The sequence below is a fragment of the Trachypithecus francoisi genome, unplaced genomic scaffold (genome assembly GCF_009764315.1).
Source record: "Trachypithecus francoisi isolate TF-2019V2 unplaced genomic scaffold, Tfra_2.0 Lachesis_group2, whole genome shotgun sequence".
Taxonomy (NCBI): domain Eukaryota; kingdom Metazoa; phylum Chordata; class Mammalia; order Primates; family Cercopithecidae; genus Trachypithecus; species Trachypithecus francoisi.
The window spans coordinates 119,851,439-119,864,823 of NW_022681465.1; the positions used below are offsets into that span (position 1 = coordinate 119,851,439).

General features: G+C 51.8%; 1 protein-coding gene across 1 annotated transcript in view; it reads left to right on the plus strand.

Annotated features, from left to right (window-relative positions):
• The window catches only part of ERGIC1 (endoplasmic reticulum-golgi intermediate compartment 1), a 118,908-nt gene that overhangs the window by 85,200 nt on the left and 20,323 nt on the right, over window positions 1–13,385 (plus strand). The window contains exons 6-7 of the mRNA XM_033180310.1: window positions 5,751–5,855; window positions 8,296–8,356. Of these exons, the coding sequence (XP_033036201.1) occupies window positions 5,751–5,855; window positions 8,296–8,356 (166 nt within the window). The remainder of the gene's footprint in view (window positions 1–5,750; window positions 5,856–8,295; window positions 8,357–13,385) is intronic.

Here is a 13,385-nt window from a genome sequence, read left to right on the forward strand (position 1 = left end):
CCGGGCAACATGGCAAAACCCTGTCTCTACAAAAAAAAATACAAAAATTAGCCAAGCCCGTGCTTGTAGTCCCAGCTACTCGGGAGGTGTGAGGGTCTTTTGAGCCCACGGAGGTGGAGGCTTCAGTGAGCTGAGATTGCACCAGCATGCTCCAACCTGGGTGACAGAGTGAAACCCTGTCTCAAAAAATAAATAAATAAAAATTACAGTAATTATTAGACCCACCACTGGATCTTGTTATTTGATGCATCAGTAAAGCAGCATATTCAAATGTGTTTTTTTAAATATTTTAATTACTATTTAAATATAGTCTTTTTCCTTTGTAATCCTACGCATTTTATGCATTAAAAACATTTTAAGCATTTAAAACATAGGTATCATTGACTGGCAAAGGGTCATCGTGGCACCAAAAGCCTTAAGAACCTAAGGTGTGGAGAGAAGTGCAATTTGAGGACTGAATTCTGGCGCCCCCTCCCCCCAGTCACTTCGAGGTGGGGAGATGGGGGGTAACAAAAGATGCAAGAAGGGGCACTCAGACAGGAAGGAGGAAGCAAAGGCTGGGTGGAGCCTGCAGCCTGGAAAGGAACATATGTATAGCTATCAAAGAGCAGGGCTGGCGCTGCCAGGCTCAGGAAGGCAGGGCCGGAATGGACAGTGATCAGTGCTGCAGAGAGTGCTCCAGAAAACGCTGATGATGGGGAGTGGAGGGGCCGCTCGCTACAGGAGCCACGTCCTTACGAAGCAAGGGGAGCCAGATGCAGGCCGCAGTTGGGGGTTTAAGGCCTTGGAGAGATTCATAGTGCGCGCAGGCAGGTGGGGGGATTGGTGGGGGACCTCTGCTGGGCCTCCATACCCTCCCTCTGTCCGCACTTCATCTTCTTGGGGAACCACTGCTCACCCACAGGCCTCAGCTAATGTGGGTCCCTCAGGGGAAGTCCTCCCTCCCCTTCCCTGCCCACCCACTTTCACTCCCCACCACGCCCCTCATCACACTGCGGCTGCTGCCTGTGCCTCCTCTTTGACTTGGCCCCTCCCTTTAACCACTCCACTCAGGCTTCTCTGCTACTGAGCGTCCACCTTATGCCTGGCTGTGTGCTTGGTGCTGGGCTGCAGTGGGAGAGAAACAGCCATGCTCCCCGCCTTTGGTGGTCCGGGGTCTATAGTTGGGGGGAAAGCTCAGATAAACAGGAAATGTGTAATTTTGATAAAGCAGCCATGAAGAAAATGACGAGGAGAATGAGAGATGGAGACCCCTAAAGTTACAAAGGAAGCCCTCTCTGAAGACTGAAGATGAAGCTGAAGATGCACAGATGAACAGACGTACACTCACACCTCCTCATTGTGGGCCCCCCACCCCCAGGGAGATGCAACCACCTGGGCTGAAAAAATATATATGCCCCAGATGGTGATCAAGAAGGGATCGTGCTTATTCAAGCACCTGGAGTGACAACGCACGAGACAGCCCCGCCACCAAGCCCTCCCACCTCTTGGCAAACATGCCCAAGGCTGTAGTCTGCTCCCCTTCGAATGGGCTGTGCTGGTGCCCCCAGCCAGCTCTGGGTGAGCTTGTCCTTTGGGGTCAGACAGACCTGTGGTCAAGGATCCTGGCTACCACGGTCACTGGTTGAATGACTCTGGGCAGTTTAGCTTCTCTGAGCCTCAGGTTCCTCATCCGTAAAATGGAGACAGTAATACCTCACAGGCTGTGAAACATGAACAAACTCTGCCGTAGAGACTGGACAGGCATCCTGGCCTGCCTTATCTCCCATCAGTGCAAAGTTTCCATGACCTCATCAGCTGGCACACACCCTACAAGTGCGCCTGTGAAAGGCACATGGAGGGTGTCCAAGAAATGGGCCTTCTCTGGTCAGCAGAGTGCCAGGGAGTCTGTGAAAGACTCACACCAGCCTTTCTTAAACCTGTGTTACTGCCACGTACTGGGTTCTTACCCAGCCCTTTCCACATACGAACTCCTTTAGTCTTCACAGTAGCCCGGAGGAAACTGAGGCACAGGAGATTAAGTGACCTGGTCAAGGTCACACAGCCAGGATTTTAACACAGGCAGCCTAGCATCAGGGCCCTGACCCCCTGAGCCCACTACCTGTGGCTGCTGCTCCCAATATCTTGGTTACACATGTCATGACCAACTGTGTCTGTGCCCTGGGTCACAGCCTCTGCCCCAAACTCCTGGAGGGAGTAGAGACCGTCTCCTACCCCAGTCCAGCCACTCTCCCTCGTTAACTATCTGTGCCTTTGAGGAGTTGCCCATCAAGAGGTGCTCAAAGAAGCCACAGGTGTCCGTGTGCTGACGGCAAGGTCAGCAGCCAGCCCCCACACCTCTCTCCCAGCATCAGGCTGAGACTTGTCCCATGGCCTCCTTATCTGGCCCCCAGGAGGTTGGCCAGCAGCCAGATGTCAGAGTTTGCGTGTTTTGAGCAGCAGCGGCAACCCCACCTGAGACCCCCCGGTGACCTCGTTTCATCAGCCAGCCCCGCAGGAGGAGGACGGGATGGGGTGAGGGGTATGGGGCCTGGCTCCAGCTATATGTTTTTAAAATCCATCAGAGACACTGACGTAGGTTCCTAAGTCACAGGCTCTAAAAGCGTTGCTGTTTCTTTCTTCAGCCCAGCATGTGCTGGCATGAGTCAGCCACCTGTGATGGATTTGGTGTGGAGCGGGAGTGGGTTCCTGAGTCACAGCCTTGCAGGGCTCGGCAGGGGTGGCAAGTGCTGAGGGGCCAGCCTTCTTGACTCACTTCACTCCAGGAGCACGAGGCCCAGGCCCCAATCCCAGTTCTGAACTCTGCCATGGCCCGATCTGCGGGAGGCCCTGTGTCACCGCGTAGAAAAACTCTGGGAGGACACACGCCTTATGGCTATGGGTTTCTTACTCCCAGGGATGGTCAGCAACAGGGTCTTTAGTCTGACTGTGTCTCGTGACTGTTTTATCATAAAAATGTACCCAGGCATTATTTTTATCAGTGAAAATGAGGCATAAATGTTAAAACCCACACTGGGCTTTCCCTCACGCCCTGCCTCTGAGTGTTCCCTCTTCCGGGAGGGCCCTTCTTGGTTGGCTCCGATGACAAACATATTCACCCTACAAATCTGACCTGAGGCCAGCTGCGGGCTGCTTTCGTGCATCACCTCCATGAATCCTCCCAGTAACCTTCTGGCTTTACGCCCATTTTGCTGATGGAGAAACTGAGGCATGGAGTGGTTACTGACCTCGCCTAAGGCCCCCCAACTAGGAAGTGGGGTGGGCTTGAGGCCATGTGTAGAACTCAGAGCAACTGCTCTACCGTGGGTTACTGGGTCCCTGAAGCAGGTGATGCTGTCCCTCGAGGGAGATCTTGCCACGCTGTTGTTTCTGCTCCGCTCCTGACCCAGCAAGTGTCCCTTCTCCACTGTGGCCTGCGGCATGCTCCACTGCGAGTTTGCTGAGGCGGAGGCCGTGGGCTGTCAGCTTGATGCCTTCCCTGTCAGTCACAGGCTCAGGCCCTGCTGAAGTAGGGATATTCCTGCAGGAAGTCCGCAGCTTTGTGTTTGAAACAGACATGCTTACAAAGTCAGACTTCGATGCGCTGCTGCACAGTAAAAAGCTGTATTCCCTCCTCGGACACAGCTCGCACACTCTTCTTCATTGGGCTGGGATAAGGTAACCCCTGAGTTTTTAGTGTGGCATTTGGAGGCCTTTGATAAACAGCCCCAACTCCTCCCTTGTGCCTCTTTGTTTCCTGCTGCTGACAGCACCCCGACCCCCATCTCATTTGGAGTTCAATAATACCAGACTCTTAGTTCCTTAGACATGCCCGCATGCTGGGCAGTTTCTGTACTCTGCACCTGTTCGTGCTGTTCCCTCTGCCCAGATGCTTTTCCCTCTCTTCCTTAGTAATGCAGACTCATCTTCAGAGCCTTAGCACAGGATGTCCTTTCCCCTGGGAAGCCCTCCCTGAATATAGCCTGCACCCTCCATTGAGCCGGGGGCCTTTCCCTGTAACCCCCATGGTCTGCAGATTCCTCTGGGTCAGGGTGGATCCCACAGAGTCTCATTGTCTGTTCCAAGTCTGTGTCACAGGGGCTTGGCCAAGGCCAGATTCTTGTCTGCTCATCTCCCCAGTCCTGGCACCTCCTGAAGGACTGGCGCCATGTGGCCCTCAGCCCAGGCTGCGGAGGTAGATGGCATCCGGCATCAGAGGAGGGGGCAGCGCGTCCAACAGACGTGAGCTCAGACTGCAGCTCTCAACATGTGACCTTAGCAAGGTTCTTCACTGCTCTGAGCCTCCATTTTCTTTTCTGTAAAATGGGAATTATCAGATCACAAAGTCGAAGGATTCAGTGTTGTTTAGTCGTTCATTCATTCGAGAAGTGTCAATTGAGTGCCTGCTATGTGTTGGAGTCTGGGGAGCGCAGCAGGGTGTGGACCTGCTAATGCAAGGAGGCAGATGAGAACCAGATGGGTATGAGATGGCAGGTGATCCCAGAGGCTGTAGCAGGTAAGGGGATGGAGAATGGGGGCCAGGATGCTCTTGTGCACAGGTGGACATGGAGGGCCTCTCTGTTGGGCCCTGAGGGGCCGAGGGAGGGCCATGTGGAAGAGGGTCCCAGGAAGGGGTCAGGCACAAAGGCTTGAAATGGAGCCACACTGGATGCTGTTCCCGGCACAGCAGGGAGATCATGCAGGAAGCAGCAGAGGACATGGTGGCAGGAGGCCAGGAGGTGGGGACACGATGCTTGACCAGTGGCCAGATGTGGCCTGTGGTCCACCCCGAGGACATGGACTTGGACTCTGAGAGAATAGAAGCCGTGGAGGGTTCTGGGCAGAGGAGTGATAAGATCTGATGTAGGGTTTAAAAAGATCTTACCAGTCATTACTGGGGAAAGGCCCAGGCTGTGGGGAACGTGGAAGCTGGGAGCCCAGGGAGGAGTCTGCCATTCTTCTCCATGAAGAGACGACCTTGGACCAGGGCAGCAGAGAAGAGGTCGGGTGCCAGTTGTGTTTGGAAGGTGGACTGACAGGGTTTCAGCTGAGGGATGGGATGTCGGGAGTGAGACGGGGGTTCCGGGATCATACCAAGAGTTCTAGTCTGAGCATCTGGGCGGTGGGGACGGGGAGGAGGAGGAGGAGGAGGAGGGACTTTGTGCTGAAACAGGGAGAAGCTGAGGTGGCTTCTGCCACATGGCTGTCACCAGCATCCTTCCTTCTATAAATACTCATCTGGCACCTCTTGCTGGCTTGGCTCTCAAGGGCTTGAGACCTGGGGAAGAGATGAGGCTACCATAGTCTGTCTATCAGGGATCCCCTGTCTAGGGCACTGGAGCAAACTTGGGTAGGAAATGATAGGGATATTGGAGTCCGAGGAAGCCCCGTTAGTCTGCAAACTCAAAGGTCATCCCCCAGCCCACTGTGGGGTCAGCCACACAGAATCCACAGAGCTGGAGGGGGAGCAGCTGCCATGAGTCCTGGCTTTGTGCCCGTTGCCCAGATGTGCACTTCACATGCCCCCTCTCACCAGATAATCCTGGCAGCACCCTTGGAAGCTATGGTAGTGCCCCCATTCTGCAGATGAGGAGCCTGAGGCCCAGAGAGATGGGATGACTCCTTTGCACAGTTGAAAATGATACAAGCAGGATCCAAACCCAGATCTGCCTGATTCCAGTGTCCTCCCTGGATTACACAGGGTGAAGCCCCAGTGTTCCACCCCCTAGAGAAGTTGACCAGACTCCTGAAACTCAGCATTTCTCCCCCAGGTCCCCGGCAACTTCCATGTGTCCACACACAGTGCCACAGCCCAGCCACAAAACCCGGACATGACGCATGTCATCCACAAGCTCTCCTTTGGGGACACGCTACAGGTGAGCAGGGGACACTCGAGATGGCATGGCTGGGAGTGGGCCTTCTGGGGCTGTGTCACCCAGTGCTCTCTGTCCTCTCTGGGGACAAGGAAGAGCTACCCTTAAAGTGACATCTGAGCCAAGCCTGGAAGGGTAAGAAGGGTTTCACCAGGAACAGAACAGGGAAATGGGTCCTAGGCAGGGGGTGTCTCAAATATCACCCCTCTCCTATAGCACCCAGCTGGTGGTTTTCATATGAAAGACCCTCAAGGTTACATTCAGAAAAATGGATCAGTAAGCGTATGTGGCATGGTATGTTGTTCTGTGCCGAGATGCCAGAGGCCCAGGGCACAAGGGCTCGCTCAACAGCTGAGAGGGCCCAGAAACACTTGCCTGAAGTGGGAGCCAGGAGGTGGGGTGTGTGGGGTGTGAGAGACCCATGTTAGATTGAGGAAGGTGGAGACTGAAGGTCTGGTTGGTGACTCAGAGCACCCATCTGCAGCAAGGAAGATGGACCCAGGAGGCAAGACTATAGGCAGGGAAGTGAGAGAAGGGCCCAGACCAAGGCAGGGTAGAGGGGAGAGGAGCAGAGGAGGAGCTGAAGAGGGAGGAGCAGTGGTCTCGCATTGCCGCACGCAGGGGCAAAACAGAAGGACACAGAAACCACGGTCCCAAGTTTAGTCATTAGTGGGTTGGAAATCTGATTTAAAAAAAAAATGTACAAAATTAGCTTAGGGCCCATCCATCCATTCATTTTCTGTCCATCCATCTATTCAACAAATATGTATGAAGTACCTACCATGTTCCAGGCCTTGCATACCTCGGTGAGGACAAACATGGTCCCTGCTCACCTGGAGCTTCCAGTCTACAGGGGAAGACAGATGTTAATCAAATAATGGTATAGGCCGGGCGCGGTGGCTCACGCCTGTAATCCCAGCACTTTGGGAGGCTGAGGCGGGCGAACTGCTTGAGGTCAGAAGTTTGAGACCACCCTGGCCAACATGGTGAAACTCCGTTTCTACTAAAAATACAAAAATTAGCCAGGTGTGGTGGCGGGCACCTGTAATCCCAGCTACTCAGGAGGCTGAGGCAGGAGAATCGCTTGAACCCAGGAGATGGAGATTGCAGTGAGCCGGGATCGTGCCACTGCACTCCAGCCTGGCTGACAGAGTAAGACTCCTCTCAAAAAAATAAAAAATAAAGATAAAAATAAATGGTACAAATAAATGTGAGAGAAAGCCATGACACATGACAATGGAAGAGAACATTCTAGCCTTGTTGTCTCCGTAACCACCGTTCTCATGGGTTAGAAATGAAGTCTTCTCATGGTCAGTCTCAAGACAGCAAATAGACAAACTTCCTTTTCCTTGTTGAGGAATTGCAGCTCCTTCCAGGTGTTGAGGAATTGCTTGTTGAGAACATGCAGTTGTGTGAAGTGCTCAGTAAACATCAGACTCCTGAGACCAAGATCAGGGATTACGCCACCCTCCCTGCTGCTGCCCGCCGCTCCTGGAGTGGCCATCTCCACAGAATCATGTCCCCACCTACCTCTCTGATGTCTCCTCCTTCCTTCTATTCAGACACCTCACTTCCTTCCTCCTGGGGGCCATGTGGGCCTGTCTCCAGACTCAAGCCTCTGTACATGCTGCTCACCAGTTTAACTTCCCACTTTCCTCCAGATCTTGGTGTCAATGTCATTTCCTCCAGGAAGCCCTCCAGGGTGTCTAGCTCAATAACCCCTGTTAACTATGCCCGTGGTAGCATGCTCCATTTACCAGATATGCCTTGTCCTTCTTTAGATGTTCCTTGAGGCCAACCTGGTTTCCCATTGTCCTCAGAGAACAGGTGGGATGTGGTTTTCAGTCCCACTCTACAGCAGCCCACACTGCTGCCCGGAGGAGGGTTCTCTTCACACCTGCTGTGTGTTCTGTGCAGCAGACATGATGGGGGGCCCACACGCTGGGGCACCCCTGCGTGGACTCCTCTGTGGACCTTTCAGAAGACCCTGGGATCTCAGGAGAAACCTTCTGGACCCAGAATCCACGTTCACTTGAATTTTCTGTGTGGCTTCATGGAAAGAGTCCAGCTTAGTGTCAGACAGACCTGATTTCAGAGTTTAGCTTAGCCACTTACCAGCCGGGCAAGTTTGGTGTCTTTCCAAGCCTTGATTTGCTCTTCTGTAAAATGGGCCCAATGATACATCATTTGGGGCATGCAATGAAATTATATGAAGGGGCCAGGACAGAGCAGCACATAGTAGGTGCTAGAGATGGGAAACAAGCTTGTGCCTACTGTGTGCCAGGCCCATGCTGCCTCTTGCTCGCCACAAATCTGCTGGAGCCCCCTTTTACATACTGGTAGGGTTCCTAGACCAGGTGGCACCTGGTCATCCCCCACAACCAGGGCCAGGCCTGGAGGTGGAGGTGTCCTGGGGACCATCCCTCGCTGAATTTTTCCACAGGTCCAGAACGTCCACGGAGCTTTCAATGCTCTCGGGGGAGCAGACAGACTCACCTCCAACCGTATGTATCCCTGCTGGGAACAGCCTTCTGCTCCAAGATGCCCAGTACAGCAGGCAGGGATGGGGGAGGGCAGAGGGGTGGGGGTGCCTGTCCAGCACCCACTCCAAGGCAGGGAGGCTGCTCACGCGCCATTCCCACAGCTAGCCAGTGGGAAGGTAGACCCAGCCCCATCTGACGGAGAAGGAAGAAGGCTTGTCCCAGGGAAGGTACATGCCATCCCTTGGCACAGGAGATGCACGCACATGGTGGATCCCAGCTATTACCATTATTGTTGCTGTCATCACAGCAGCATCATCCTTAGTTGAACTAATTACCTAAGATCCCACAGGGAGCTACGGCAGAACCAGAATCTGTTCTGGCTCCAGGTCACATCCTGAGAACAGGTCTGTGAGTGGCCCAGTCAGTTCTGACCACATGGCTGCCTCCCCCACACCTCACTCTCCTCCTGCTCAAACTCCTCCCATCGACAGTGGCTCCTCCTAGAGTCCTCATCCTCCTCAGCTCCCTGGCACCTTGGCCCAGATCAAAGAAAACAGCACATCTCCACACGCAGACAGGAGAGAATGCATACCTGTGCGTGCACACCAACACACATGAGCTCACATGGCCTCAGACACGTGCACAGAATGGGCCCAGGAGGCCTGTCTGCTCAAGCAGACTCGCAGACCCACTGCTGCACAGGGTACCTGGATTTTTCTTATTTCCTCACCTGAGCTCACCTTTTAATCCACGTCTTTTCTTATTGTTTCCTGAAATGTGTTTGCTCTCCCATTGTCAGGGATCCAAGGCAAAGAAAACATTCCTCTGTGACCTGCCCCCTGACAAATCAAACCTCATTTTTCTGTGTCCCTGTGAATCCTTGTCCATAAGCAGAAGTCACTTTTCTTTTTTTCCAAGGCATGGATCGCAGTTGACTGTCTGCTTTTTGTACCTGACCTTATTACATCGCCACGATTTTCTTAGCTTCCAGTTGTAATGGGAGCGCAGTTGTCCATCGTGCAGCTCTGCTCTGCTTTTCTTTCTTTCTTTTTTTTCTTTTTGAGACGGAGTCTCACTCTGCCACCCAGGCTAGAGTTCAATGGCACAGTCTCAGCTCACTGCAACCTCAGCCTCCCGGGTTCAAGCAATTCTCCTGTCTCAGTCTCTGGGTAATTGGGATTACAGGTGCCTGCCACTATGCCTGGCTAATTTTTTGTATTTTTAGTAGAGACAGGGTTTCACCACGTTGGCCAGGCTGGTCTCGAACTCCTGACCTCAGGTGATCTGTCCCCCTCTGCTTGGCTTTCTTTTTTTTTTTTTTTGAGACGGAGTCTCGCTCTGTCGCCCAGGCTGGAGTGCAGTGGCCGGATCTCAGCTCACTGCAAGCTCCGCCTCCTGGGTTTACACCATTCTCCTGCCTCAGCCTCCCGAGTAGCTGGGACCACAGGCGCCCGCCACCTCGCTTGGCTATTTTTTTTTTTTTTTTTTTGTATTTTTAGTAGAGACGGGGTTTCACCGGGTTAGCCAGGACGGTCTCGATCTTCTGACCTCGTGACCTGCCCGTCTCGGCCTCCCAAAGTGCTGGGATTACAGGCTTGAGCCACCGTGCCTGGCTCTGCTTGGCTTTTCTAAGGCATTGTCTTCTCACTGGAAGCATCTACTGTTTTCGGTGTTTCAGTGTGGCAGTAATGCCTCTGATATGTACAGGGCTGGCGCTGTGTTACCCGATTGCTTTCCAGCTGTGTCTGGTTCCCATTCATGCTGCCTCCAGCAACGGATAAGCATACGGCAGCATCTCCTTATTTGAATGCAAATGTCTGGTTGTAATAGAGGTAGATGATTCTTGGTGTGGTGCTATGGTCATTGTCGTTTTGTGTCATGGTAACATGCCATCCCACGTTGGCCATCCACAAATGTTTACAGCTATGATGGACGCCTCAGCTGCTGGACAGGAAAGAGGATCAAGCTAAGAAGCCCAGAGCGTGCAAGCAGAGAGAAGGTGTGGACAGAAAACCTTGCCTTCTCCAGGGCTAGTGACGAAAGTCATCTCAGGCTGGCTTAAGTGAAGAGAGAAAAGTATGAGATCAAGCAATGGACAGCCGGGGGAGGGCTGGCTTTTATTTCCTCGGCTCCCAAGCTCAGTCCCCGGCACTGGGCCTTTGCCTTTGTAGGTCCCTCTGTGCCCAGGTCTTGCCGTGGGGGTTGCTTCTTAGCTTTAAGGTCTCAGTTCAAATGCCACCACCTCCAAGAAGCCCTCGCTGGTCACCCTATCTAATGTAACCCCCACTCCTAAGGACAAACCTGCTTTTTCTTCCTAGCATAGACCACTCTCTGAAATCACCTTGTTCTCCCAGTCATCTGCTGCCCTTGGCTGTTGCACCAGCTAGAACATAGCACTCTGCCTTGCCCACTGCTTTGTCCCCAGGACCCAGCCCTGTGCCCAGGGTATAGTGGGTATATAATCGATTATTAGAGGCCTGGAGGCCACTGTGGAAGAGCTCTGGCCGGATGGTGGCGCAGTGCGGTCGTGAGGACCTTGGCCTCCATTGTCACGCTCCACTCTTTCCCAGCCCTGTGGTCTTGGGAAAGTCATTTAACTCTGCTAAGCCCTAGTTTTTGCATCTGTAAAGTGGGAAGAATCCTCTCCACCTTAAGCCTTGCCATGAGGATTAATGAGATGCGTGTACAGAGTTTAGTACACGGCTTGCCACATTGTGAGTGCTCAATAAATGTTGGCCGTTCTCTTCGTTGTCATCAACAGCTAACTTCAGGAACGAGATTCTCTAGGGCAGAATCTAAGGAGAACCTTTCCTATATCAATTGTGTCTGGTATTGTGATACTGAATTGTTTAACTGGTCCCAAATGACATAACTGGGATGAAACCAGCTTGTCATGTATATGTAACACATAATATAGGCTGTCATATATATGTGTGTGTGTATATGTGTATGTAAGTTTACACACACACACATATATATGGGCTGCTGGTTTAAAAACGCAGATTCTGGGCCCCACTCCAGTGGCGGGATAGGGATGAAACAAGATTGGCCATATGTTGGTAATTGCTGAAGTTGGGAAATGGGTACGTGGGAGTCCGTTATACGATTACCTATGTTTTAGATTTGAATTCTTCCATAAGAAGATTTTGCAGGTAGGGGAGGAGGGAGTGAGCCTGAAGGGAATGTGGGCCGGCCTAGACCAGGTTGGAGCCAGCAGTCTCTGGGAATGGTCAACTCACAAGGAGTCCACATGGGTGTAATTAACTGCAGTGTCTCCAGTGGGCACTTGGCAAATTGTATCAAAGGCCTTAAAAATGGTCATTGCCTTTGAGTCATCAGTTGTACTCATAGGAGAGTAAGCTAAGGAAATAATTAAGAGAGTGTACAAAGATCTAGGAAAATAATGTTCATTAGGTCATTGTTTGTAAGAATGAAAATGAGGAACCACGTCAGTATTCAGGCATAGGGGGTTGATTGAGCATGATAACTGCCCAAGATGAGCGAGGAGTGTCAGGACCTTGCTGGCAGTCAGGCAGCAAACATTTATTGAGCACCTACTATATGCTGGGCATTGGGCTAGGTTCTGGGGATAGAGAGATGAATAAAACAAACTCTCTATGGAGCTTATGTTCTGTGTCTTAGACCTGAAAAGTTGTTCACGATGTTCAGTTCTTACAAAAAGATACAGTATGGTGCTATTTTAGGAAAATATAAATGTATATATAAACATGTCTGGCAGTTTATATGTAAGAATGTGAACCATAGTTTTCTGATGGTGAATTTATGGGTGATTTTTTTTTTTTTTTTTTTTGCCCTTGGTGATCACCTGTGTTTTGTACAATTTTTTTTTTTTGAGATGGAGTCTCGCTCTATTGCCCAGGCTGGAGAGCAGTGGCAGCTCTCTGCAACCAGCAATTCTCCTGCCTCGGCCTCTCTAGTAGCCAGGACTACGGGTGTGCACCACCATGCCTGGCTAATTTTTGTAGTTTTAGTAGAGATGGGGTTTCACTATGTTGGCCAGGCTGATCTTGAACTCCTGACCTCAAGTGATCTGCCCACCTCAGCCTCCCTAAGTGCTGGCATTACAGGCGTCAGCCACCATGTCCAGCCTTGTACAAGTTTTAACAAGAAATATTACAGGGGTGATTTTGATAAGGCATTCACTTTTTCATTTCTTCACATTTTTAACCTAGGGCAATAGGCATTTGGACACCACTGTCAAGCATGGTCTTGGCTCTTATTTTAAAAATGCAAATACTGAGCTCCACCCTTGACCCATTTAGTGGGCTGCTCCTGGAAAGAGGTCCAGGTGTCCTTTAATCCAAATGATTCGACTGCTTCTGACATCTGAGAACCATTACAGGGTTGAACAGAGAGATGTTGGAGTCTTCATGGACTTGGCTCTGTGGCTGCAGGACTTTTCTCAGGTTTTCAGAGGAACCCACTCAGAACAATTCAGGAAGCACTTCCTTTGCTTACTGAGATGTGGCTTTGGCAGGAAGGGACAGGAAGGGAGTGTCGGGGCAGGGAGGGAGTGTTAGGGCAGTGAATGAGGTCTGCATCCCCAGCCTTCTTACAGAAGAGGACTGACTCGACTATGCGACCAGGATTAGAACCCACAGGCCTAAATTGCTGTGTTATTTTAGCTCTGTAGTCCATGACCCGAGATTCTGGAAGGCCCATGAGCTTCCTGTAAGCATCCCAGAAGGCCCAGGACAGTTCATACCTTTCCTGGGTGATATCTGGCCGCTCTGGGCCAGCATTCTATTAGCCCAGCATTGGACTCCAGTTACCTCATGCTTATCAGCAGCTGATTCATCTGTGCTTTCATTCATGCCTCTGTCCAGTCATCCTTCCATCCGTTCATTCATTCAGTAAGCATTTGCCACGGTCCACTTGGTACCAGGCCCTGCACGGGGCTCTGGGGACACAGAGATGAGTAAGGCTCCATCCCTGCCTTCAGCAGCTCCCCCATCCAGGAAGAACCGATCTGCCGTTGCTTTCTTTCCCCATTTTCCCGTGCAGTTTTTCTGGTTTATAGGCTCTTTTC